This window comes from Acomys russatus, chromosome 30 (genome assembly GCF_903995435.1).
Source record: "Acomys russatus chromosome 30, mAcoRus1.1, whole genome shotgun sequence".
NCBI lineage: Eukaryota > Metazoa > Chordata > Mammalia > Rodentia > Muridae > Acomys > Acomys russatus.
Window position 1 is genome coordinate 38,415,568 of NC_067166.1, and position 27,927 is coordinate 38,443,494.

The 27,927-nt window shown below is 41.8% G+C and overlaps 1 protein-coding gene across 3 annotated transcripts in view; it reads right to left on the minus strand.

The window, feature by feature from the left end:
• The window catches only part of Mctp1 (multiple C2 and transmembrane domain containing 1), a 587,757-nt gene that overhangs the window by 48,554 nt on the left and 511,276 nt on the right, over positions 1–27,927 (minus strand). For all 3 annotated transcript variants that reach the window (XM_051172525.1, XM_051172527.1, XM_051172526.1), the window contains one exon: positions 27,577–27,630. In XM_051172525.1, the coding sequence (XP_051028482.1) occupies positions 27,577–27,630 (54 nt within the window). The remainder of the gene's footprint in view (positions 1–27,576; positions 27,631–27,927) is intronic.

The following is a 27,927-nucleotide window of genomic DNA, read 5'->3' on the forward strand; positions in this document are numbered from 1 at the left end:
GGGCAGAAGAGAGAGGGATGGTGGGAACGGGAAGATAAGTGCGAGGGGATAACAATAGGGATGTAATATGAATAAATCATAAAACAAAACAAAACAAAAATGCAATGTCTCTACCCACCCCTGACCTGGAGATTTTTCTGCTCACTGTCCCTTCAATGTCTCTCCCGCATTATTCACCCCTGACCTGGAGTCCCCAGCTCTCTTTTTGGCTTATGTGAACCCAACTTAAGCTTCAGATGCTGGCTCAGTTAACTGGATTGGATTACATAGTGAGCAGCATTATTTAGCTGGAACCAATGTTTGCTTTGGACAAGTGTCAGCCAGCATTAATACTCCAGCTGCCCAGGGGTCACATGTGTGCAGAGCCATTCCTTCCATGCCAGGCAGCGTCCTGCCTAGTGATGCACTGCAATTGCAAGCGGTCTTCCTAAGAGGAAGCCAGCTAGAAGTGTACTAGTGACCACACCCACTCTCCAGTTATCACTACTTACATGTTCTCTAACATTTAGTAGACAGGGAATCAGAACTATCGTCAGATCCCTACAATCTCTTAGAACAATACTTGATTCATATTTTTTTGGGGCGAGTGGGGTTAAAGGTGATACAGTTTCTGTGGCAAATACTCATTGCCACCATGAAGGCATGACAAGTCACAGATCCTAGTGAAAAGCTGGGTTCAGGGCCAGTGAGTGGCTCAGTGCACAGAGATCGCTGCCAAACATGATGGCCTGATTTGGTTTCTGAAATCCTCAAAGTGCAAGGAGAGAAATGCCTTCCTCAATTTGTCCTTATACCCCTCTTCTCTCTCTCTCTCTCTCTCTCTCTCTCTCTCTCTCTCTCTCTCTCTCTCTCTCTCTCTCTCTCTCTCTCACACACACACACACACAGAGAACAAACTATAATGAAAATATTTTCAAATTAGATGTATCTGTGTTCTAAAATCTGCTTTACACAAGCAGAAACATAGCTTGGTTCATGAACTATGGTTTTCTGACAGTTGCTTGTAGATTGTTCGTGAGACGCACAGCTACATGGTTCAGCCATGGCAATTGAGGCAGACCTAGGATCTAGGTCTTCAAACTGAATGCTGGTGGTCTTTAAGTGCTAACTGAGTTGGGGTAATTTGTCTGTAATTAATGAGCTTTTGAAACTAAAAGGCAGTTCTGAGATGCTTCATGAATGACACTGTTTCAGCCAAGATTGTTGTGTGTATGTGTGTGTGTGTAAGTTTATAAGGTAATGTCTCCCTATGACCTACTGAAATATCTTTAGTGTTTTTTATTTGTGTTTCTTCCTCTCACTCCCTCCTTGTTTCTTGTTACCTCCTTGTTCCAGTTAGTCCTATCTACCCCATTTTCTCCTCTCCATCTTCACAGTGTTCATCTCTCTAGGATGCCTTCTTTCTCTTCCTGCCATGGACACTTTCTACTTTCCTAGATTCTGTAGCTATTCTGGGCTATCTACTCAAACCTAAGAATTTGGAACAAGGAGCCACAAACAGAACATGTTTGTCTTTGTGGCTCGGGGTTACCTCACTCACTATATTTTCCAGTCCATGGATATCAGAAGTTAGTTTCTTCTTATTTACTTCCTGATGAGCATTTGGCAGACTAGACAAACACATGCAGGACTACATGTATAATGAGCACTCAGGGCTTGTTAAAGGGAATGTGGCCTCGTGTGACAAAGTTACCAGCATGTTGTCAGGGCCGTGGAACTACAGCTGGATTGCTTATGATTGTTCTGCTTGGATGTGGCAGCCTGCCAGGCTGCAGAAGTGGACTGCTGTTTTACCCCTGGTACATCCTTTATGGTTTTAGGACAAAGACATGTGACTACTTGACCTCTTTAGTTTGTGTTTAAAAAAATCTCTACATTGTTGATTTAAATTTTTGAATAGAAAAATTTTACAGGGCAAGCTGCTATTCAGTGACATTTGTTCCTTCTGTTAATAGCCTTGGGAGCCATGGGAAATGTAGCCAACCTTCCCACACGGTTTTGCATCTTGAGTATTGTTATCAGCACTCCGAACCTTTCTGTATCTCTGGACTCTGTGTGGGTACCATTAATGTCAAGACTAATTTAAGCCAGGCATACTATAGCACATTTCCAGCGCTCCTTTAGGTACTGAAATAAATAGGAAAATCAGAGAATCAATCTGGACCTAATGTATTTTAATATTCTGGGTGAGAAGAAGATGTTGTTGCCTTTACTGTACACAGTGGACAACCCTCATAAGGCTAGTCAATCTGTGTGTCAGCAGTGCTCCACACAGTCACAGGCTGGGCGGTGACTCAATGCTAAAGGTCAAGAACCGCTGTCACCTTCCATATCTGCTACAGTTGTTGCCCCGGGTCATCCTGACCCTGACTCATGTGCTGACCCAGGCTGATATTTGGAATCTCAGCACCAATGTCTTATTAGAGTTTGTGTATTATATTTAAATACTTACATCCACCTTGAGAGAAGTTCAGAACCCTAGCTAGTGTATTTTCAATAGTCCAACCTTCATCAAGGAAGCAAAAGCATGATTTGCTGTGCGTGAAAGGGTATCTTATAGCAAATTTCAGATGTATGTAGCTCCATGCCCTGAAACTTGCAAGATTAAAAAAAATATCTTATTCAAGCAATGGGATAAGCGTTTGCTTCTTCAGATTTGAAAGTCTTTAATATCAGGCGATCTGCTACTGGGAATAATCATGAAGAAGCTTTCCTCCCTCCTTTCCTCTCTCCCTCCCACTCTCTTTGTATCAGGATGTAGCTCTCAGCTCCTTCTCCAGCACCATGTCTGTCTGCTGTCATGCCTGCCTTCCCAACATGATGATAATGTGCTAAACCTTTGAACCTGTAAGCAAGGCCCTAAATAGATGTTTTCCCCTATAAGTTGCCTTGGTCATGGTGTCTCTTCTCAGCACTAGATTAGTAACTAAGACACCATGAAGCCACCAGGCAATGTGGGTCATAAACAGATGTTTGGCTTTCTTTTTCTGAGCCTGAGACAGTACCCTGTTCCTTGCTACTTCAAAATGACTGGCTGTGACTAGTGAAAGTTGAGCAAACAGGGCAATGATTTCTCTAGGTAGATGTTTTAGGAGCCAGTATTCATTCCAAGTTTGTGACCAACTGTCTCAGAACCGAGTCCCCATTCCTCCCTTAGTTCTGGTTTTAAGCCCTCAGGACTTGTAGTTATTTTTTGCAGCAAAACCTAGCCTATGCTGACTGATTCACTTTTACACTTGATTTTCATGCCTGCTTCAAAGCACTAGTGCGGCAAGCACAGCAGAAGAGGGTTAGGATGCTTGTTGGCCAGATAACAGGAAACAGCCAAATGTTTCCTAAAGGACTAGAAATAGTATCCAAAGGAAAACGTACCATTACTCCAGGCTCAAACATGGTTAAGATTCTCTGAAACCAGAGCTGTGGGGATTCTGCTTCTTGTAACCAACCCAAATAGTTTGGAGTTCCCTAGAAGCCCCTGTCCTTCCCACATGCTCCTAGACATGAATCTACATATCGTCAGAACAATTTGGACGTTTTCACTACTTTGGTCAAACTGAAGCTGATAATCAGATCATAATATTTTAATTTCCTGACAGGTATGATAAAAGTCATTAGAGCATCCAAGAGCGTTTGCTTCCTTTCTTGATTCCTCCATTTAGCAATACTCAGAGTGAGTGATACATTGGGTGTGCTTTCTTAAAAAGAAAGAAACTGGAGTCCATGACAGTGATGACTTAATAATGTTGCAAATTATAGTTTTTACTTCAGGTAATTTAGCATACCAAATCACAGTTTAATTTCTATCTACAGAGCCCAGGCAAGCATGATAGGGTATGGGATAAGGGGAAAGCAGGAGGGAGGGGCGAGGAAAAGCCAATTAAGAGAGCTCAAATGTAGGTGTCCTTGCAAGAGTAATGGAAGTGGCCTGGGAAATGTACATGACAGTTCCTTCGTGTTTTGCAGGGGTCTACAGCCCTGACCTGCAGGATGCCCAGAGTCCTTGCTTCCTTTTGTTCAGATACCTGTTTCTCCTGCCTGGTGAAATGCGAGCATCAAGTGCTCAGAAGGAATGCAGACAGTGAGTAGAGCTCTTCCAGCTGTGGAAGAAAGAATGACTGAGTACGTTAGCAAAGCAGAGCTGCTATTGAATGGAATATGTCCTTGACTGTGCACAAAGCTGCATTAAGGAAGAGAGACGTGTGAGCCAAATCACTTAAGGATGTGTCTTTTGTTCTAGGATCAGTTTTCCAGATAAACAAACTTCCATTCGCTTCACCCTTGCAGCTATCTTTACAAAATATTCAAAGTAGCTTCTTCAGTTAATTCACCTGTCTGAAGCAACGTCCGGGGGCCTGCGGAAGATTTTATAAATTAATTGTCTTGATAGAGTTTCATCCACAATGATATCAGGGTTTCGGCAAAGACAAGGTTATAACGTTGAGCCTCTGAATTTGCCTGGGAAATAGTAGTTCAAGCCTGATAGTCTCATCTAGTCAGAGAGCAGCCTGACCACATGTCCAGAGCCTGGAGCAGACATGCACCTTGCACACGTGTGTGAGTTCTGAAGCTAGGAGTCAACAGATCACATGGTCAGAGCCTGGAGTAGATATGTGCCTTGCACCTGTGTTTGGGTTCTGAAGCGAGAGGTCAGACAGATGATCTCATTTACAAACCCATAGGTCTGCCCAGTTAAAACAATATCTTTATTCTAGCCCTTTCTACTGTACAGAAGTGATGGGTTAAGGGATCTGTATTTTAACATGGTGCCCAGACTATTCTGAAAACTACAGATGCGTTTTCGTGTGATGTGTGTTTTTGCTTTCTCTTTGTCTGAGATAGTCTCATGTAGTTCACGCTGTCTGGAACTTACTATGCATCCAAAGGTGACCATGAACTACTAATTTTCTTGCCTAGATTACCTAAGTGCTGGCCTTATAAGTATTCCCCTCCATGCCTGGCTGGTTTTGTTTGTTTTTGACTTTAATATTTTAAAACTTATCTGAGTAAGTGAAAAACTTACTCAGGCCTTCATAAACAAAAACAACAGCAACACAAAAACATTCACTAAAGCAAAACAGTCCATATACGTAGAAAGGCAGCCTCATTTGTCATCCAAACTAGGGTGCTATTATCAATTATAACCAGTTTACAAGCATAACCTTGATTTATACTCTAAACCAGGAACTATGTTCACCCAAGTTCTGTAACTAATCTGGGTTAGAAAATTGTTTAGGACTTAAGCTATCAGCCCAATAGAAAACCCTTCCCCAACCTTAAAGCTGTGGTGTTGCTATGAATATTTTTAGCTCAGGTAGGCTTTTATGAGCCTTGAACCCAGAGAATTCTGTTGAGATACTCACTGTGTGAGTAGACTAGGTTGAACTCTTACTCACAATTACTTGACTGGAAGATGCCCCATCGTGGAAGAGCACACAGGAGTGATTTTTTTACTCACAGTGACTACAGAGCCTCTTTTCATAAAATGTAAAGGACTGGTTCTCAGAGACCAGGAGCACGGCAAACAACCAAAGATTCAATTGCTCCGTATTTTCTGGTATCTGGAAAACACCTTTCCCACACACTGGCAGTTCTGCCCTGGTGCAGTCTACACACACCAATAATGATTCCTACCGTCCATTTTTCTACTGCTTTCTTCTGGAGGAGTGAGAAGATTGCAATGTCCTTGTAGGGCAAGGGGAACGGATCATACATTTTTCACTACTCAGTGCATGTAAAGAAATCAATACATAAAAAGTGTTAGTATGTAGTAGCTACGTGGGAAGGACATGTTCCTAGCAAATTTTATTTACTTCTTTGCCGTTAAGGATGCCTTTGGCTCGATGGTGCCATTGCACACCATGACAGTGGTGCTTACTGTGCATTCGCTCTCAAGGATCTTTCTATGTTCATACAATTTCAAACATGGTGTTCATTTGATAAATCATCTGATTAACACATAAAAATGCCCTCAGCTCTGCAAAATCCCCAACATTTGAACTATCTTCTTAAAATGTGAAGAAGATGAAAACATTCATACAGAAGAAGCTAGATCCTCACAAAGTAACATCTCGGCTAGAAATTATATGTACGGCAGCCTGTGCCACTTCTGTGTATTGACACTTGTGCATGGGATGGAAGGAGCATGTAATTGGTGTGCAGGCTCTCAAGAGAAGAGCATCACTGAAGGAGATGCTGAAATAATTACTAACTGTGTATAAAAAGAGGCATAGTAATAGTTATAGGGGACGAAAAGTGAGAAAAAATTAGTCTTAGATGATTATAAAATATATCGTATTTACCTGGGAGAGTTAAGGGGTATTGGCTATGCTTTTAAAAACTGATCTTAATTACCCCAGAGACAAGATCTCTATATGATATAAATATGCTTTTAGATAGTTTCCTAAAATATGTATAATTTACTCAAGGAAAAAAAGGACTGTGTTCTCTGGAGCCAATCTACCCTCACAGGTAAATACAAATTTAAGTATCTTCCTAAGCAGCATATTATCTTCAGCTACTGATGGGGTGGAACACCTGTGAAAAAGTGGCAAGGTCCATCAGTTAAGCACGTTAATAAAAATGTATTGAAAAAATCATCATTTTCTCAGTGGACTATAATTGGTGATGCATAGCAAAAAGTCAAAATGCATTCTGCATCCATGGAGTTTTAAATCTCAATAACTGTATTATTTTTAAAACTCAGAATGCTAAACAATATCAGTAAGAGTGGCAGAAGGACCACATAGTAGATGTCCTTCTGTAGCTTACAGCTCTTTTTGACATCTTTTTCCCTTCCAGATTTTTAAAAGTAGATGTCACCTAAAGCCATAGGTGAGATGTTAAAAAAGATGGAGAAACAAAACTCAGCTTTCCTTCCTTCTCTGATTGATGCTTGCAGACAGTATGCAAGTACAATTAACATTAAAGATATATCTTTCTATTATATATGTGCATAATATTTTTCTATATCCAAATAAGAAAAGTGAGAAAGACCCTCAGAAAATTAAAATCTGTATATCTGTAGTTGTCTATATAATATAGATCAGTTTCAACTGTATATATCTATATGTATATCTATATACATAGCTATCTACACACATTATATACATCAAGAGAGTGAGAATAAGAACCAGAGAGAGAAAGGAGAAGAGAATTATCTCTATAATGATATAAGTGGACTGAAAGTGATAAAATAGAAAAAGGATATTCCATATAAATGGAAACAAAATAAAGCAAGAATTGACGTACCTATTTGAGTAGTTATAGCAGACTAAAAAGAAACCTGTAAAGACATTCTAGCAAACCGGGTGGGCGCAGTGGTGCATGCCTCTAATCCCAGAACTCTGGGAGGCAGAGGTTGGAAAATCTCTGTGGGGTTTGAGGCCAGCCTGGTCTACAAAATGAGTCCAGGACAGCCAAGGCTAGCTACATAGAGAAAAGAAAAGAAAAAAAAAAAAAAGACACAATACATTTTGCTTGTATTACATGACAAAACCCACTGAAACTGATCTATAAACATCTTTCCTTCTAGCTAGCTGCATAGTGGTGAAAAGTGCTATGCAAGCTACTAAAGGAGAAAACTGATCGACTAGCTTACCCAGTGATGGACTCAGCATGTTACCATGCCAACCTGCCAGGTAGGATATGCCCATGGCTTAAATAATGTCATGACTGTTGTGGGGATAAGTTAACTGTTTTCTGTCTGGGCTTGATGTCTGTCCCATCAGAAGGAGTTCATACCTGTTACTTTAAACCTTGTCAGAAGCCCATGGATAGGGAAAGTATAAGTTCCATCAGGGGAAACTTACTATTGATGTTTTGATAAGCAGACACACATCAGACAATCTCCCAAATCTTTTTATATTAATGGATTAGTGTTGCCAGCATCCTGAGTCAAGTGAGTCACAATGAGAAGCTCCTTTTTACAGTGGACAGCAGTCAGTGCAGTCAGTGCAGTGGACAGCAGTCGGTGCAGTGGACAGCAGTCAGTGCAGTGGCGAATAAGTGACAGTTGAATGCAGTAGGGTTTTTTTTCCTCCTAGCCCCAGGCTCATGAGACTCAAAATATATTTAAAAATACCTAGGCCATATACCTAGGCTCTTCTCTGACTAGTTTATAACTTATAGCTCACTTATTCCAACCTAAGTTCTGGCATGTGGCTGGTTACCTCTGCTCAGGTACCATAAGTCTGTCCTCCTCACATCTTGTCAGGAGAATCTCTTGTGCCTGGCTCTATCCCAGAATCCTTTCTGCCTACCAGATGTCCTACCTGCTATTCTACCCTTTCCTATAGGCCATAGGCTTTTTAATTAACAGGAAATGCATCCGTACAATACACACAAGATATTATTTCTACAGATGAATGCTCATCTCTGAATGAGATATCTACACTAACCCCTACAATGAACAAAGAACATCACTGAAGAGGGGGCAGGAAAAGAATGTAAGAACCAGAGGCTGTGGAGAGTGCAGCATCATGGTGTCTTGGCCTGATATGGTGCTTGAACTCATGAACTAATAGCAGTCATGATTACCTGCAAAAGACCCCCCCACGAGATCAATCCAATCAATAATTTCATCATGGATAGGAAAGGGTTCCATGAGGTTCCATATCTATCAGAGGAAGTATTGGCAACTGGTAGCTGCTGGGAACAGGACTGCCATTGTCTTTGGCAGTACTGGCTACGCAGCACTAATTGCACTCAGTGGGTTCCCTAGAAGAGAACATGACAGTGGGAGGAGGGCCATGAACTAGAAAGAGCAGGGAGAGTTGGGGGGAAGGAGTTGGAGTGTGTATTACAAGATACATTACGTATAAGTGTGGAATTCTCGAAGAACAAATACAAATATTTTAAAAGAGATGGGACTTTTATGACAACAAAGGGAAGAACTCATCAGGAACACAGAAAATTACAAATATGTATGCATCCCATATCAAACCTCCCAACTATTATAAAGCAAGTATTATCAATAACAGGAAAGACAGACACCAATGCAGGACTAGCTGAGGGACTAGGTGCCCACTATGGGACTACGTGCCCACTTTCAATCATGGAGAGAGTGTGAAGACCAAAAATCAACAAAGAAACATTTGACTTAGACTACTCTAAATCAGTAGACCTAGCAAACACTCACAGAACATTTCATCATCTCCCATTGCCTACGTAGGCTCTATTGCACCTGTCTTCTGTTTCTGTGCGTCACACTCTAGAAAGATTAAATGCATGATCTGACCTGTCTTTATCTACAACCTCCTGTTGTATGTCACTAGCCCTGTCAAGACTGTCATAGTTGATTGAAGATTTGTATCTTGATCTTGTGCTATCATTTCTCCCTACTAGTTAATTCTTTACCTTTCTCAAGAGCCTCTCATCCAAACTTTGGCATTCACACTAGGTGACCATTCCTTTTTCTTTCCTCAGTAGTGCTTCAACATCCACCACCCTTAACCACAGCATCCTCACAGAGCCACCCCTTGTGCTCTGTCCACCTTCTTTCGTGTCTTCAGAGACCTTCACCTCTTCTCTCCCACCTTGGAATTCCTCTTCTACATTGGTGTCTGCTAAAATTATGAGAACTCTCTGTTTCTAAAGCAAGTCCCAAGCTCTTGTCAACTCGGTATGCTCCTTTCCTCCCCTTCTCTGATTCATTCAGAATCAGGCTGCTGTGTCTAACAGCTGTCTCTCACAGCACCAGGACACAAGTACTTACAGCCACAGACAATCTTTCTGCCAGGGCACAAGTACTTATGGGCACAGACAATCATACTGCCAGGACACAAGTACTTATGGGCACAGACAATCATACTGCCAGTGTTCATGACATTTTTTCAGGGCTCATCTTCCATGATCATGTTGAATTCTAGTGAAGCTTCCTATAGCTCTTGATTTCTATGCCAGGGAAATCCTTCCCCTATCTGGAAATCTCTCTTCCACAGTACATTCTACCCTCTTCCCTTGGTTCCTTCACAGAGGCTTGCTCCACACACCTGTCCCAGGCCCTCTTCTTTTTACTCTCAATACCCTCTGCCCCAGTAATTACTTTTCTTTTTAAAGGTTGTTTTTCAGATTTAAGTTCATGACTATAACTTGCTCTTTACACTTCAGATTCCTATTTCTAACATCTGTAAGCAGAGCCAATTTGATGTCTTAGTGGCATTTTGAACCCAACATGCTAGGAATAGAAGTAATTTTCTCCACCTCTAAAACCTATTCCTGCTCGGACCTGCTGTTTCTCTTGAAAACATGATATAATGCAGGTGTTGGCGGGACACATGTATCAGTGAAATGGGATGGGATTGAATGTTGTAGTGAACAGAATACACCATCCTAATGATGGTGGGGTGGGTGCAATTACACTTAATAGGGGTTTATAAATGTTGAAGTATAAGGTGCAAGATCATTTGAAAGGCAATTTTCTTTTGCTTAGTATGAGCCATCATACAATAAGGTAGTTGAAAATATCACAAGACAGTGAAACCCAAATCACTATTATTTACTTGATTAAATGTATACTTTTGTGTACTGTAATACATCATATGTATTATGATACTTAGTTATGACCACACACATTTCTATTGTTTGTGTGTCAATGACACAGTTGAAAGCTACATAAACTAGAGATATCAAATTTCTACAGAGAAGGCCTATCTCTCAAATGTACCTATTGGAACCTTTAATCCCACCAATTCTCCGAGCAAAGACATCAAGTAGATTTCTCAATACAAGGTGTGCAAGCTCTCAAGACTCTGATTTTGAGATATCTTTCATGTAGAAACACAAACTCAATCTCACTAGATTCAGAAGTTAGCTCCCACTAGGAAATGCTCCCCACTCTTTTACTGCATGTCAGTATTTAACCACTTAATGTAGGAGAAACTGAAGGCCAACAAAGAACATGCCTGCACTTAATTTCAAGTGACAGCTAATACATTACATTAAAGGTTTAATATATACACACGGCAGTTGTATAAATAGTAGCATTAAAAGGGGTTACAGCGTCACTAAGACATCCTAAGCCTGAAACACTTAAAAAGCACATTTGCAGTACAGAGTTTTCTGAAATTATTTTAATTGGTCTCAAGAAGACTTCAGATTAAAGATGGGCTTTGGTTTTTCTGATTATAAAAGAGAAACACAAATGAATGCTTTTCAGGCAAGTTAATACCATTCCCAGGGAGACTACCACATAACCCGTGTTACTTAAATGCCATTAACTACTGGTGAATGCTATTTTCACATTTTATGGAAATTTTGTTTCCTTAAAGACTTTAGTTCTAATAAATATAGTTGGTGCAAAAATATCTTTTTGCATTTATTACCAAGAAACTTCGGCAAAAGGGTGGGGGGATGAAAAAAAGTTAAAGACACAGAATACATTGTACTATTAAAGTTTTTAAAAGTTGTATGAAAACTAATCCAGTTACATTCTTTAGCTCGCGTGCTTACATTAACTTATCTTGAAAGGAAATCAAGTAAATCTGTCAGTTGTGGAAGTTTATTTTCCATGTGCTATCTAGAGATAAGCCAGCTTGTACTCCTAGATTTCCAGCGACATAACTGTGCATAAATTCTGATCTGATTTGGTATTATGTGATGCAAAAGCTGACATATTTTCTCTAATATACCTCATTAGAGTAGAAAGAAACCACCAAGTATAAAACCTGAAGACCTTTATTCAGAAATGATTTGACTTTGAGGTTAGCTAGATGCAAAAAGGGCTTTTCACTACCCCAGGTGCTGAGACCCTGTAAAGCAAGCCTAAGGCCAGGGTATTCACTCTGGTGGGTGAATAATCAGAAAAACATCTTACATTATCAGACTGCCTCACCTGTATATTTGTTTATCATATTGCCTTGTGTGTCTCCAACATATCCAAGTGTGGAAACAGAAAGTGTACAGATGCTATGTCTTCATTCCCAAATTACCACTGATTATAATACTTGCCTGAGATGCCAGAACCAGCATAGGCATTTATACCCACAACATATAAAATGTTTCTTTGAACATCAGCATGATGTTGCATCAGTACAGCACAAGAATAGGAGCTCCAGAAGTCCTTGAATGCCGGTGAAGCTAGAACCCACTGGCAGCTAATGGCATTTAAGGGGCCTTGGCAGACCTGTATACTGTTCTGACAGCGAAAAGTTCAGGGATATTGTAATCTTTTAAATCCTCTGAGGAGTGTTCTTGAACAAATTAGTAAAATGCCAGATATAAACGGATGTCAGTTCAAATCATATTGTATATCCTTTTTAAAAGGAATTATAATGATTGCTGTGTACATGTGTGTACATGGACAGAAGACATCTTGATGAAATCAGTTTTCTCCTTCTGCTATGTGGGCCCCGGGGATTGAACTTGGGTCATCAGGCTTGGTAACACATGCCTTTAACTCTAGAACCATCTAGCCAGCTGCAAATTACATTTTCCTGAAAAGCAGAAGCTAAGTTTTTTAAAAGAAAAAAGCATTCTCCTGTCTCCTCTTCTCATTTGGCATTCTGATTTTGGCAGCCTACTCTGGTAGGTAAATCCTGGCTTCCAGGACACAGCACACTCAAACCTTCCTTCTGTGGCTGTCACTGTGGCTGCTTAAGATTTGCACAAGATTGGTAAGGGATTCTTTTTCACCCTTTCTTAACTCAAAACCAGCAACTGCCTTCAAGGGAGAGCTCATCCACAGGGAAACTGTTTGGCTGGGACCCCATCTGCAGGCTGGTTCGCCCTTCAGTGTTTCAGTGCAGAACAGGAAAGCAACAGTCCTTAGCCTCTCCTGGTAAGCCCAATCCAAGTCTCAAACATGCGGGATAAGAAAACCTGAGGAAGCATGCCCATTTGAAGGTGTGTTGTTTGCTGTAGTTTGGAAACAACCTAAACGTCTTCTTGACAATGTAGCTCCAAGTAGGAAATAGGTTCCACTTTTCTTAATATTGTAGCCTGTCGGTTAGACTCTTCTGTCATTTGAAAATTATGCCTGGCTTCATTTTCCAAAGAAGCTTATATAATCTCTCCCATCTCATAGGTTCTTACCTACTTTGACATTTATGTTTGTTATCAAGAGATCAAATTGGGCAACCTGCCAGTGGCCATGTCTCCAAAGCAGCAGAGCTCTCCCCTCCTCAGCAGCCACCAAGAGCTGATGCTCACGAGTAAGACAGGAATGGCTCTCACTCCATCCGTGCTGGAATTTTTACTAGTTTGACCTTGTGCACACCCAAGAGCACATGGGCAGCATTAATTGGACCGAGGAGGTTATTAATAACAATGAAAAAAATAGGACAACGAGTTGGGAGGAAGACGGGATCAGGACATAAGGGAAATAAGGGGAGGCAGTAGCAGACAGATATTAAAATATATTATATAAATGTATGACTTTTCAAAGAACATATTAAAATATTTTTAAAAGGGACTGAATTGGACTTCCTATTCTTGAATATGGATTGTTCTTTGGTGTCTTCCTACTTGACTAACAGGATGCAGCTGAGTTATATGCTGGGACGCCTCCGTTAAGGTCACATGGGGTCTTGACATTCTTCTGTGTTTATGAAACACTGTTTTAAATTTTGCCTCTTACAACAGAGTTGTTACAGAACAAGAAGGCAGCATCAACTGCCAGCATGTGGCGGAGCAACCTTGGAGGCCAGCTGAGCTGATACGGCTACAGCCACAGGCATTAGGAGTTGTGGTTTTGCAGGAACTTCCTGGTGAGCCTGGGTGTCCCACTGAAGGAGAGAGAATATGAGGTCGATGTGTTTGGAAGTATACTACTATGGTCCCCGAAGATGTGCTTCGGAAATAGACAAGTATTTAAACTTTGGCTGCTCCATTCCATTTGAGACTTTTAGTGAGCTACTAAGTGGTTTTCCTCTTCTTACCTCGAGGTCACAGGATAACTGCTCAGCTATTGCTTGGCCTGCCAGCATCATACTGTGTGTGACTTACACCAACACTGGAATAAGCATGGCTGCCCTATGGGTTTTCCTCTCACTGCACTCTTGGGGCAATAAAAAGGTATTTCAATCCATTTTATATCTGCCCCCTATTTTCATGCTGCATGTTGAAAGCACATGGGGGAAGGACAGACCCTGTGCATGCTCCTGGTGCAATCACTTTCCAAAGTGCTACCAAGATCCAGGTCCAGGGGAACATGGCCTGGCAACCACATGGAATGTTTTCCCCATCTTTGCTGAGCAAAATGGGCTCTAGCCATGCAAAATGCATACCAAGTGGTCAGTGCCGGGTCAAGGTGGCTCAACAGGATTTCCTGTATTTCTCAAATTGGTTTCTTTCTATTCTGTCATCATTACTGGTTAAGTTGAAGAGGTTTCTGTTTCTTATCGGAGCTATTTTAAACTCTTAGCACCTTTCCTTACTTCAAGTCCATTTCCTTCTTGTGCTTTGCCAAAGTTTTTTTTGTTTTCATAGTAATGATCACTTTTTATTTGTTGTTAATTTTCATTGTCCACCATGCTATATATTATATAAGTATATTTTATCAACTATTTGTTGGATATTGGACATATTTAACCTTATACTTGGCATAACAACTTTACATCTTTGTTTGTTTGTTTATTTGTTTGTTTGAGACAGGGCCTTAGTCTGTAGCCCAGGTTGGCCCAGAACTCACTATGTAACCAAAAATGGCCCCAATCTTGTCTTATTATCCTGTTTCAGCCTTTTTAGTGCTCAATTACAGGCCCATGCCACTATGCATGCCTGACAGTACATCTTCATGGTGTGTAAGGTGATGCTACGGTACCTTGAGGCGTTGTGTATTGATGGTTTTTAAATACTTGGACTCTATTTAATCTTGAGCACTTTCCATTTATTTGATGATAAAAACATTCAAAATCCTTTCCTTATGTGTAGTTATCCTGACTAACACAGTGCTGCTATGTGTAAGTTGCCTCTGTACTGGAATTCTCCCTTCTTCCTCATTGGGAAGATTAATAGATACAATGATCTCTTTTTAAAGAACAAATTTAATTTAAAAATTCCAACTTTAAAATAGTCTTTGAGAGCAAATATTTGAAAGATGGCTTTCAAATTCCATTGGTGATAAGAAAAGATTCCAGAATCTGAAATGTGTATATTTAGTGTCATCTTCTCTGCCTTCCCTCCTGAATTTTCTTTCTGTTATACTGTATAGACATTTTTTTTAAATACCACAACTTCTAGTACATTTGAGTGCATCTTTGAGGCATAAGCAAACACTACCTCTTTGTGGAGCATTTGCTAGCAATTATAAAAAAGTGGTTACCCTCTTGTATTTTTCTCACCAACATTGCTTGTAATTTTTTCCTTTAAAATTTTTTATTTAGTTAATTTATTCAGATTACAACTCAATTGTTATCCCATCACTTGTATCCTTCCATTCCTCCCTCCCTCCCTCGTTCACCCTATTCCCCTCCCTTAGGTCTATGACTGAGGGGGACCTCCTCCCCGACTATATGGTCATAGGCTATCAAGTCTGATGTTGGTAGCCTGCTTATTCTTTTTTTGAGTGCCACCAGGACTCCTCACCAAGGGAAGGTGGTCAAATATGGGGCACCAGAGTTCATGTCAAAGTGAGTCTCCACTCTCCACATAACTGTGGAGAATGTCCTGCCCATTGGGTAGATCAGAGTAGGGGTTTGATATTTACTACTTGTGTTGTCCTTGGTTAGTGTAATAGTTTGAGCAGACTCCCCTGGGCCCTGATCTACCCATCATGATATTCTTCTTGTAGGTTCTGGATCCTTCTATTTCCCCATCTCCTGTATTTCTCTTACCTAGAGTTCTTCACACTCATCAAAAGTAAAATCAACCAAGATGACATCACAATTCTAAACATCTATGCTTGTAATTTTTTCATGACATTTTCCTTATTTTAGAATTATATTTTTTTGCTTAGGTTCCTTAGATAGTGGCTTCTCAAAGGCTCATATTATGCCATATATCTAGTCCTCCTTGTCATGTGTCCTTAAATCTTTATTTGTGAGTTAGAAATATCACATTTCAAACCTGTCTACACACACACACACACACACACACACACACACACACACACACACACACACATTCAGTCTTTATCTGAAGTTGCATTTAGGGGTTGCTAAAGGGAAAAGGTTGGTCTATGTATTTAGGCAGAAACACTATTTAAATTCCTTTTTGAGACTTTCTGTTTTTAAAATTCCTTGTTGTGGGGTTGGGGAAATGGCTCAGTGGACAAATTTCTTGCTGTGAAAGCATGAAGACCGAGCTTGCATCCCCAGAACTTGCACAAAAGCCAGGCAGGCTGGGTGCCAGCTGAAATCATAGCCCAGGTTATCTCTGGGTCCAGCTATCTAGTTAGAGCAGCAAGAATGGGTAACTCCAGGAGACTCTACCTCAGTGAGCAAAGTGTAGAGTGACTGAGGCAGATGCCTAACGTCAACGTTGTCCTCCACCTGTACTCCAGCATGCATACATGTACCCCACTCATTAGAACATGCATATATACATGCACACACCTCCCACAAATTCATGTTTATTTTAAGCTGTAGTATAAAGTCACAGGATGTTGGGTCTGAAGCATAGACTAAGTTGCTATAACAAAAACCTCAAAAGACTTAGATGCCTATGAAAGAAGGTTATTTGTTGCACTCATGACTCCTCTCAACCACCTGTCCACCACCTGTCTATTACTTGTCCACCACCTGTCCACTAGCTGTCCATCACCTGTCCACCACCTGTCCACTACTTGTACACCATCTGTTTACCATCTGCCCACCATCTGTCTACCATCTGACCACCACCTGTCTACCACCTGTCCATCACCTATGTACCACCTTCTACCACCTGTCCATCATCTGTCCACCACCTGTCCATCTGGGCTGGCTTCTTGTTATCCTTATTCCTGACTCAGGCAAAATAAAACAAAATAAAATAAAAATAGCATCCATCCTATGAGTTCCAAGTTCATTGCAGAATAAAAATAAAGGTGGCGGGGCCAAGTGTGGCATGTGTCAGCCATAATAAGTCATGCAGCCAAGCCTGACACTGGTTCATGGGAACTCAAAGTGTAAGCCTGATGCAGTCTGCCAGAGGCACTACTGAATGTAGAAATACATGTGACATCGTCACCACCACTAAGGTTTCTCTAATAGTTTCTTGATCAGAATCTAGGAAAACACCCACTCATGCATGAGCATATGTCATGTGTCTTTGTTTACTCTGACTCTAGCTTAAATTGGAAATTTTCTGGAAAAAAAAAACCCCAGAACCATTGAATTTTCATACCTATTGTCATGGAGTTATGGTTTACAGAGCTCACAGTGCTTCTTTTGTACAGCTGGACTCTGGTCAGTTTGAGCACAGACTCAACCAGCTGGAGTGGCCCCAATTTATTAAATAGTGAATGTCATTTCCTTAATAGAAAAGCAGGAGAGGTGGCACATGCCTTTAATAGCAGCACTCAGGAGGCAGAGGCAGGTGGATCTTTGTGAGGCCAGCCTCACCTTTTTTTTTTTTTTTTTTTTGTCAATAGTCCTTGTGTAGCATAGGGTGGTCCTGAGCACACGCTGTAGCTGAGGATGACCCTGATCCTCAAACCTTCCTGACTCCACTTCTGAAATTCTGAGATGACAGACATGTGCCACCATGCTAGTGTTCAACATCATGTTAATTTTATTTAATTTTGTTGTGTGGTGCCAAAGAACAAAACCCGCGGTTTCCGGCACGTTAGGGAAGCACTTTAGCAACTGAGACACATCACCAGTACCAGGCACGTCAGCTTTTAGAGATTGGGATTTCCCCAAGTTTTGGACATGCTGGAGAAAGAGACCAATAACGAACACTTTTATGGGTTAACCCTATCACCAAAGAAAACAACTGATGTGTTTCCGAAATATTTTTGACGCAGCAGTTTGTTCATCTCCTAAAGTTGTGACCTCATCAAATAGCCTCAATACTGATGAATTATTCAGCTACCATTGATAGGTCTTCTTGAACATTCCCCTGGCAGTGGAAGTCTGTACAGATAACTCCTGTGGGCAAGTTCTTACCGTCAAGGAAGAATTCTGACTTTGTGAACTCTTTTCAGAATGTGCAGAGTCAATGTCTTTAACGAGGTAGAGAATTTCTTTGCCAAACAAACTTTCGGGCAGAATAAAAACCTTGGCACTGTGGGCTCCGTTGGAGCATCTGTGACGCTTGGCAACACATCTGGTTCTGTGCTTTGGTGAGGAGACGCTCTTCTCATCTCAACATGCAGTAGTGTCAGCCGGTGTCAACGACTCTGCCAGCAATCCCAAAAAATCGTGTCTGTTTTTCTGTACATTGTCAACCTCCCGAGAGCCAGGGCTGACACACTGCTATTTTGAGAATATTCTTGTCGAGAAATAGGGAGTGGAAGAGGAAGTTCATTGCTGCTTCAAAGTATTTGATTGGCCTTCAGATGAAAGTTCTGCTTCTCTGAGGCAAAAGACACCCAACTATCAGGCACTGGAAAGAGCTCCACTCATAGTTCACTGCATGCGTGTCTAACCTACCCGCCACTCTAGGATGGAACATGGGGCAGATGACTATGCAAATACTTCAGGTCTGGGGAGGTGACTACCAATGAGTTTACATGTGGGAGCCCAACACTAGGTAATTCCTGGGGTCCAATTCCACCTCCCATGACTTAACCCCTCGCCCCAGTCCTCTTAAGAAACAATGAAACAGTAATGATGCTTTTCAGAGGGTGACAATGTTGACTGCAATATGAATTCCATTGGATTTTGGCAAATTCTACAAGTCTTACTGCCTCTAATTTTCACAGACTAGGCCCACTGTAGCTCCTGTTTTGTTTGTCACTATTTTCTTTTGTCAAATCAGTGCTCCTAGAACTTACTGCCACAAACCTGAAAATGCCATAGTTAGAGTGAATGCTTGTTACAACAAAGACATGACGAGCATCAGCCTTTTGGTAGAAACTTGAACTGTATACAATGAAATATAACTTTACTTAAAAACTTATATTATGCATTTAAGAAACAGACATTTATGTTAAGAGGAAGTTGGTGAGAATACGAGACAGATGTTTATAAGGAAATTTTACAGCTTCGAGAAAATAACCAATTTCTATTGTTTAAAAAAGATGTGAAGTTTTTCATTTTGTTCCTGGAGAGTAATTCTATGTTTTTCTTAATCTTAAAGGACTTGTTATATAAACATAGGTATTGCCCATTGCTGTAGGATAAATTAATTTAAGGGATGGGATGACTTTCAGGAAGGAAATCCTTCTGTTAGAAAAAGAAGTTGCAGGTAGATGCTCTCCCTTGCAGCTGTGGCTAAGGGATTGGTTATCAGTTTGCATAGTTGCTGGGGAGGGATGGTGGCCCTTTTCTGAGGATGTGGTCCCTGGTGGCTTCTTATGCCCACGCTCATGCTCACATGAGCATCACTAACTGGACTTAGTGGGTTACAAAACAGCAGACATGAAGTTGAGAAGGGAATGTTTTGAAAGTATGGAGGGAGTTAGAGGGGAAGGAATCATTGTGTACCTGTATGAAATTCTCAAAAATAAAGAAAAAATGTAAAAATCTACTATTTGCTCACCAGTTTATTATCTAAGATCCTAAGTAGGAACATGCAGTACTCTATAGAGAAAATAACTGTCATTTGGGACTATGTTTTTTCTGAAATAAAACGTAAGGCATTGGTTAAAAATATCTTTTTACTCTTTCTTATTTCCATAGTGGATGAGGACCTGAACAGTCTCATTGACCAAGTCAATGAAGAAACACTAGACATTTACGCTTGCTGCTTTATAGCACAGCATTCTCACTGAAGTAGACGAAACACAGCTGGAGGTAACTGAAATGGCTGCCATAATGAATTACTGTAACCAAGTAGCTGGAAACAAACATACTGTCTTATAGTTCTACAGTGCAAGAGTCCAAAATGGGTCTCATGGGGGCAAAAACTGAGATGTGGGCCAGGCTCTGAGGCATGGTCCTTTTCCTTGCCCACCACAGCTTCTACAGAGTGCCTGCATTTTCTCGGCTTGTGGTTCCCTTCTTTGCACTCAAAGGCAGCCATGAAAGTGTTCCACTCTGCCACAGTCAGTAAGTGTTCTATTGATCCAATGCTCAGGTCTTGGCCACTTATTTCCCAGTGGGAGGCACTTGGTTCTCAGCAGCTGTTTGTTGGACCACAGAGTCTCTTATACCACAGCAGCATACAATGTTTGGTTATAGATCCAGAACTTGTATTTCTTGCCCCTGTATAACGTGCTGAGGCTTTTAAGTCTGCTCAGTGGCACTGAGAGCAGAGGATGGCAGACAGCTTGGATTTAAAAGAGCTTGGGTCCCATGGCACCTGTCACACAGCTGGGGGACCTCAGCCCTCAGATGTTCCAGCTGTTCCAGCAGCTCTTTCTTCTCACTGTGAAGGCCTTGAGCCTTGAGGTTGGCCACAGCTATACACGTGGCTCGCACCTGTCATTTGCTCTGATGGCCTCTTCTGCTTTTAAGGGCACTTGGGGTTATATGGGGTCCACTCAAATACTCCAGGATGACCGTTCTACATTCAGGTAAAGTGTTTGGCAACCTTGTTATCTGTTACAATCATGCCTTTTGCTCTGTAGTACAACATATATGTAGCTTTTAGGGATTAGGGAATGAAGAACATGTTTTGCCTTGTTTCACTTACTGTCCCACATCCACATACTCTGTCCTCCACCCCCAACTTCCACCCCACCAGTTGTGCCAGTGCAGTGAGAAAGAGCTGGCTATACAGCATCAAGAAGTGGGAATCTGATAGGATGTCCTCCCCTCTGTCCCAGTTTCCTGGTAAGTGAAGGCTTTCGTGGGACGTGCCCCTTGGGCTAGTATGCAGATATAAGTGAGTATATACCATTTGATTCTTTGAAGCATGGGAGAATAGCAAAGTAGAAGGATCCAGAGGGTCCTAGAAACCTACAAGAAGAACATTATGATAGGCAGATTTGGGCCCAGGGGTCCCTCTCAAACTAAGGCACCAGCCAAGGACAATACAGGCAGTAAACTTTAAACCTCTACCCAGATCTAGCCAATGGTCAGAACATTCTCCACAGTTGAGTGGAGAGTGGGATATGACTTTCTCACGTACTCTGGTGCCTCACATTTGACCATGTCCCCTGGAGGGGGAGACCTGGTGGCACTCAGATGAAGGACAGCAGGTTGCCAAGAAGAGACTTGATACCCTATGAGCATATACAGGGGGAGGTAATCCCCCTTAGGAACAGTCATAGGGAAGGGGAATAATGGGAAAATAGGAGGGAAGGAAGAATGGGAGGATACAAGGGATGGGATAAACATTGAGATGTAACAAGAATAAATTAATAAAAAAAAAGAAAATTAAAAAAAAAAAAAAAAAAAGAAGTGGGAATCTGAAACAAAGTGCCCTCAAAGCTGCAACAGTATGTCCCTTGCTGTTCTGCATAATAACTCTGAGCTAACCTGTCATGGTGCTCTAATCCTGCCTCTTCTCTAGGGAAGCCTGGTTGTTAACCAGGGTGAGGATGCCAGAGTTAGAATGCAAAAACAAAAAAGCCAAGCCTTGGGTTAGCGCTGACTCCACCATGTACTTTCTGTACCGCCCGTGCCGCTCATTTATGTCCGGCTCAGCCCATTCTTTCACTTCAGTTCTAATTGCTTTGTAACACTGGCTTAAGGTCTGGGGCCTTCTGCGTACTAGGCAAGTATTATACCAAAGCTTTAGCACCAGTCCTCAGTATTATGGTTATAAAACAAGGTGATTGGACCAGATTATGTCTTAGTTAACCCTCAAGCTTTAATGTCCTACGGTTCTAGATGAAGTAGAATCTCTAAGGATTTGAGGTCATCAGCCTAGTGGAGTTATACCCCCAAACATGAAAGGGATCTTCCCTGCATTTTTATTCTTGCTTCCCCAGGAGTAGAAAGAAGTGGCCCACAAGTAGCCTTCTGCCTCCCAATCACCCCTTACTCCAAACTGAATTTGGTAGGCAGAAAGATGGACACATTGCTCTCTATTTTTTACAATGAGTACATATTCTGTAAAACCTGATATCCCCACACCCTTTGCAAGTGCAGATCTAGGCTGTCTAGGCTGATAGTTCCTCTTGTTTACTATTGTATGACAGCTACTGCTCAGTCTGGCAGTGGATCTAGTTAGTGAGCACAGAGATTGCTCCACTTTCCCTGTAGACCACTGGCAGGTCCACACGGTTGCCAGATTTAGAATTCTAAGACCGAAGCCACAGATGTCTCCATCTAGTCTAGATATCAAGTTTAATCCTGCTTGTGTAGGGGATTGGCTGAAGAGTGTGATGAAATAGTTATACCCATGGTTAAGTCACATTTCACCATATAGTTCTTATTAAGAATGGGAAATTAGCTGGGTGTGGTGACACGCATGCCTTTAATCTTGTACTCAGGCGGGCAAAGGCAGGCAGATCTCTGTGAGTTCAAGAGCCAGCCTGGTCTACAAAGCGAGTTCAGGACAGCCAAAGCTACACAGAGAAACCCTGCTTCAAAAAATGAAAAACAAACCAACACCCCTCCCCCCTCCACCAAAAAAGAACAGGAAATTATCTTTGATGGGTCTGTTGTAACCATGTGAGGCCTTAAATATGTCTGAAGAGTGGGGGAATTTTCCACTGATGCATTTAAAGATGGCTGGATGAATGAACAGGGGGCAGAAAGAAGAAAGAAGAAAGAAGAAAGCAAAGATTTCAGCACTACAGCTACCAGGGCCTGGATTCTACCAACAGGCTGAATTATTCTTTGAGTAGATTATTTCCCAAATCCTTCAGATGAAGACTCGGTCTGACTGGTCCCTAGGAGTCAGACTGTGATCAGAGAACCCAGTTAGCAATGCCTGTATTCTGTCTTAGTAAATACAACAACCTGTTTTATATCTTTAAGTTTAAGGTACTTTGTTATACAGACAAAGAAAATAAATAAAGGAATACAATGGTATCCCAGTTGAATGTGATTTAGGATTTTTTGAAAGAGAATTTTCTTGTCTCCCCTCACTCTGCCTTTCTCTATAGCCTCAACTGGCTTCTCCACCATGCAGTTATTTCACTGAATGTAACTGGAAAATGTAATTTTGTCAGATTAAAATCTTCTCTCATATCTTAGAACTATCTCTTTCTTTCCTCCCCCACTGCTGGCTTAAGATGCAGAGATGTATGAATCTTGGGTGCAGTGTACACGTGTTTAGGTTGGAGAATCAAACCAGAAGATACAGGTTTCAAGAATTAAAGCAACAGTCTATATATTTTGAAGTGACTCAAATAGGTTTCATTCATTGCATCTAGCTATCTGGAAACAAGTAACCTTGACATAACTGCTGAAGAAAACGGAGACGCTGTGTAAGCACAAATGCCTGGATGCTCTCATATCTTTTATCAATAAACATTACAGGAATGTAATACATTGAATTGATGCTTTTCCTGCGGGAACCCAGCTTTCTGACTTCTGCTTCCCAATACTGTGTCCGGATCAGTGCAGGGCGCACCGTGAGAAGCATGCCAAAAGTTTTTACAGTACAAAAGAGGATTGGCCTTGGTTAATTAGATGACTAGGTTATGTAGCTTGGCCACTGTTTGATTGTATATGATGTGGTGTGAGCACTATTCTACGCTTGCTGATAACACCACCTAGGGAATTTGGTTAAACCATATTTTGCTTATAGTCTATTAGAGAAAGGAATTGGTGTTGGATTAAAAAAACATATCACACTGGAATGTTGCAGTTAAGAGTTGAAAGAATGCCCTACAGAAAAGGGAACTCTAGGACAGCTCATAGCCAATTCAGAAAATAATGCTGACCCCCCAGCACAGCTTAACCCGACACTATGCAGGTAAGTGAAAATATCAGAAGGCAGTGATGTGCATGCAAGGATCACCACTTAAAACCAATGTTTTCTGCATTCGTGAAAACCATGGAATTGAATTAAGAGAGAGAGACCACTTCAATTAAGTGTGGACAATGGGTTTTTAGAATGAAGGGTAAGGCCGTGACCATACCTCTCAGCCGAATAAGGGTGAACTTTTTTTTAATGAAAAGCAACAACAGCAACAACAATGTCAAAGGCCATAACCTGGAAACACTGCAGAACTTGGTGATCCAGATGAACGACAGCTGAGCTCTGACCACTGTCTTCCCAGGTACAAAGCCAACACTGAAGGAAAGCCCTTACAAAGCTTTATATGAAGTAATTGCACATCACTTGACATAATGTATCCTTATGGATTTCAACTTCTTCTACTTATTATCTTTTCTATGTGTGTAATTATGCCGAGGGAAAATACTACATGCTCAAATGAAACGAAGGTCTTTGGCGTATGCCCACAGGATTTTTGTCAGGTGGCCAGCGACTTTCCCTTTCATTGTGAGTGACTAATATCAATGCTCCTCTAAAGAAAGACACTCTTCATAATCACCCAACAATCCGCTAAGTGAAACCATGTGCCTGGGCTTAGGCGAAGCCTGCCAGGGGTCGCCGCGGAATGGGAAACAGGTGCTCACACTCTGTGCCACGCAATGCTCCGTTCACCCCCAAGTCCAAAGGTTGGAGGACTAATAGCTGTCTTGTGGTGATCAGGGAGAGCAAGACACTGGCCCTGGCGAAACATCTGGGACATATTTTACATTATTTGCAACATGTGCTTCAGGTTCAATTAAAGTGAGGCTTTGGCACATTTATTAATCTTCTTTACTTTTCTCCTGTAAGAGGACCTGCTGACCTGACCCCACTGTTATACCATATGAGAAAACAAAGATATGATGGGAGCTAGAGGGCAGTACCTGTTCCTATGGTGAAAAACACATTTGCTTTCTCATGAAATTCCATTACGTCTGACTCTACACACAAACTTTAAATGAAGGAAACAATGAGAATTTTAAATAGGAAATGACTCTTTTCCCATGTAGACACACTGATATCTAAGGCTTACAGTGTGGACTGCTGTGGGAGCCACACCAAGGGACAGGAGCTGGTAAATGGGCACTTGCCGGTTCCTTCCCTTATTTCTGCTTTTCTCATAACCAAGGCTTTACATTTCAAGATGCTTCGTCTAAGAGACCTTAAAAGTCTATTGCAGATTACAACACTTGAGGTTTTCTCTTAGGTTCAGACATCATCTTCATGCTATCAGTTTCATTATGGTCAAAAAAACAGAGAAGGACATCACTGAAATGCATCATTCAGATAAAGGGCTGGGTTACCAGCAACAGCTCACACTGAAAACAGCTACAGACAAACTCAGTTGACTTTTCAGAGTAATTGAAGCCCTCGCTTTCAGTCTCCTTTGGTAACTAGATCTGAAAATGTGTTAGAACCAGGGTGTCAATTTCAGACAGACAGCCTCCAGTTCACTATATATATATACAGCGCCTGAGAATGGGTCCTTCCACCCAGATGTGCTCAGTCAACATCTGTGTTTCATAGAGCTGGTTAGCCAGAGATGCCTGTTTGTTGCCTACACCTAAGATCTTCTCTATTAGAAAATGAGGCAGCAGAGGGAGAGACACACAACACCGACAAGCTGGGTAAAAACGCATAGGTAGACTTCCAGCAGGGGGACATGGACGTTGTCGGCTTCATGGGGGTCTCTGTTTATTAGCATTTCTAGGAAACCGCTTGCCGCTTGGATGGATCTTTATGGTGGCTTTAATAATAAAGCAGCAAGGCAAGGGGGAATGGCCATAAATGGATGGCAGCTCAGTCTTTATCAGCAGAGAAGTGAGGATTAGAGCCGGCATGTGGCGTTAAAGTACAGGCTCTCCGCACCTACTGACCTTAACAATAAATCAGACCATTTATTGCCAGGGTGTATGTTCATATTATTTAACTTTAAAAGCAGGCTGTGTGTGTGTGTGTGTGTGTGCGTGTGTGTGTGCATGTGAGTGTGTGTGCATGCGTGTGTGTGTGTGAGTACCTGTGTGTGCACATGTGTGTGCGAGTGTGTGAGTATGTGTGTGTGTGAGTGTGTGTTAGTGTGTATATGTCTGTGTGAGCGTGTATGTATGAATGTGAGTGTGTGTGTGCATATGCATATGTGTGAGTGTGTGTGTGCGTGTGTGAGTGCATGTGTGTGTGAGTATGTGTGAGTGTGTGTTAGTGTGTGTATGTCTGTGTGAGCATGTGTGTATGAGTGTGAATGTGTGTCTGTGTGTGCGTATGCATATGTGTGAGTGTGTGTGTGCGTGTGTAAGTGCATGTGTGTGTGTGCATGCATGTGTGAGTGTATGAGTGTGTGTTAGTGTGTGTATGTCTGTGTGCATGTGTGTGTGAGTATGTGTGAGTGTGTGTTAGTGTGTGTATGTCTATGTGAGCGTGTGTGTATGAGTGTGAGTGTGTGTGTCTGTGTGTGTGTAGACAAGAGATTTTGGTAGCTTGTTTTTGATCACGATGCTAATGACTGAATGAGGTACAGGAGAAAAATTTCACACAGAACTCTATGAACTGAAAAGCACTTGAAGCAGCCCGAGAGGGAAGCAGGGAGTAAGCACGTGTGTGTTTTCGTTCTACTGCCAGCATCAGATATTAGTCAGGAATAACGGAGATCATTTGGGAGGTGAAACGCTCAGTGTGACGTGTTTCCCCCTTTGACATGTCCAATGCTTGCCTGCAACACAAATTCCTATACTGGGTACAACTCTCCATCCTGCCTGGAATCAAAGGTCAAAGGCGTAAATTAAGAAGCACTGTTTTTCTTCCCTCAAAAACATCATGCTTTCCTGTAACAGTGCTCAGCTTTGGGTAGAGACCAAAATCTGGTTTGGCATACCAAATAATGTGGAAGTAATTCATATTTTCTCCCTGCCTCCTGGTCTCATGGTAAGACGCATCCAGGTTTAGATCTACAGGTGCCCAGAGACCACAGTGTCTGAGAGTTTCCGTCCTGCCTACCAGAGAGACCCATTCTCCTACCCCCGCCCCCCAAGCCTCTGCAGAGGTGTTAATGCTAACTCCTCCCAGGCCCCCAGGGACCACCAACTTAAACAACCTACAAATTAGCTGCTGATTACTGTGGCCCCAGCCCCAAGGCAACTAGCAAACAAAATGCAAGCTAGTCTCGCAAGTCTCTCAGAGGCATGGGCCATTGCAGATCTAGGCAGGGGCAGTCAGCCCAAGGCTATTTAAATGTCCTCCCCAGCACGTCACACACATATTCTTTTGCTGAGCAATTCTTCGAAAATTATAGCTGGCATTACCCATATCCAACTCATGCAGACTGCTATTTGTTCACGCCCACATTCTCCCCCTAAAGCGTAGGCTGATTTGTAACATTCAAGATAGGACAAATTTTTGCCCTTCAAAAACAGTTGTCACTGCTGTTATCTTCACAATAGCTATCAAGTTCCAGACAAGCTGACTTTTTTTTTTCCTGGCAGAAAAAAATATTTGACCCAGCTCTGGACAAAAGAGAGAGGATTTATAGCCATCTCTTCCTCCTTGCTACACGCAGTGGCATTGTTAGGATGATAAACAGCACTGTCCAATTTTCTGGACTCAAAACACTTCAACAGTCTGTGAAAACAGTGTCATGTCTGCATCCCCCACCCCCAGGTACCCAGCACTAGGAAAGATAATTACCTTGTCATCTTTGTCATCTTCTTCCTCCTCGTCCTCTAGCATGTCCTCCACTACCTGCAGACAGAAACACACGTTGTTTTTTCGGCTCTTAGAGGAGAGAGTTTTGTTCTGTCATTTTGAACCCGTTGGAAATGAAAACTTTATTAACTTCTGAGACCCACGCTCTGAGAGCGGAAGCTTCATCAAGAGAGCGAAATTCTGAAAGCGCTCGGCCTTTAGTTGATTAAAGCCGGGGACGGGAGCCCAGTGAGGAGAAGCCTATTCACTTGAAATGTTTGGTGTCAAAGAATCTGAAGTACGCGGAGGGTAAACTGAGGTGCGTTTGCGGGTCGCAGAGGGGAAACTGAGGTG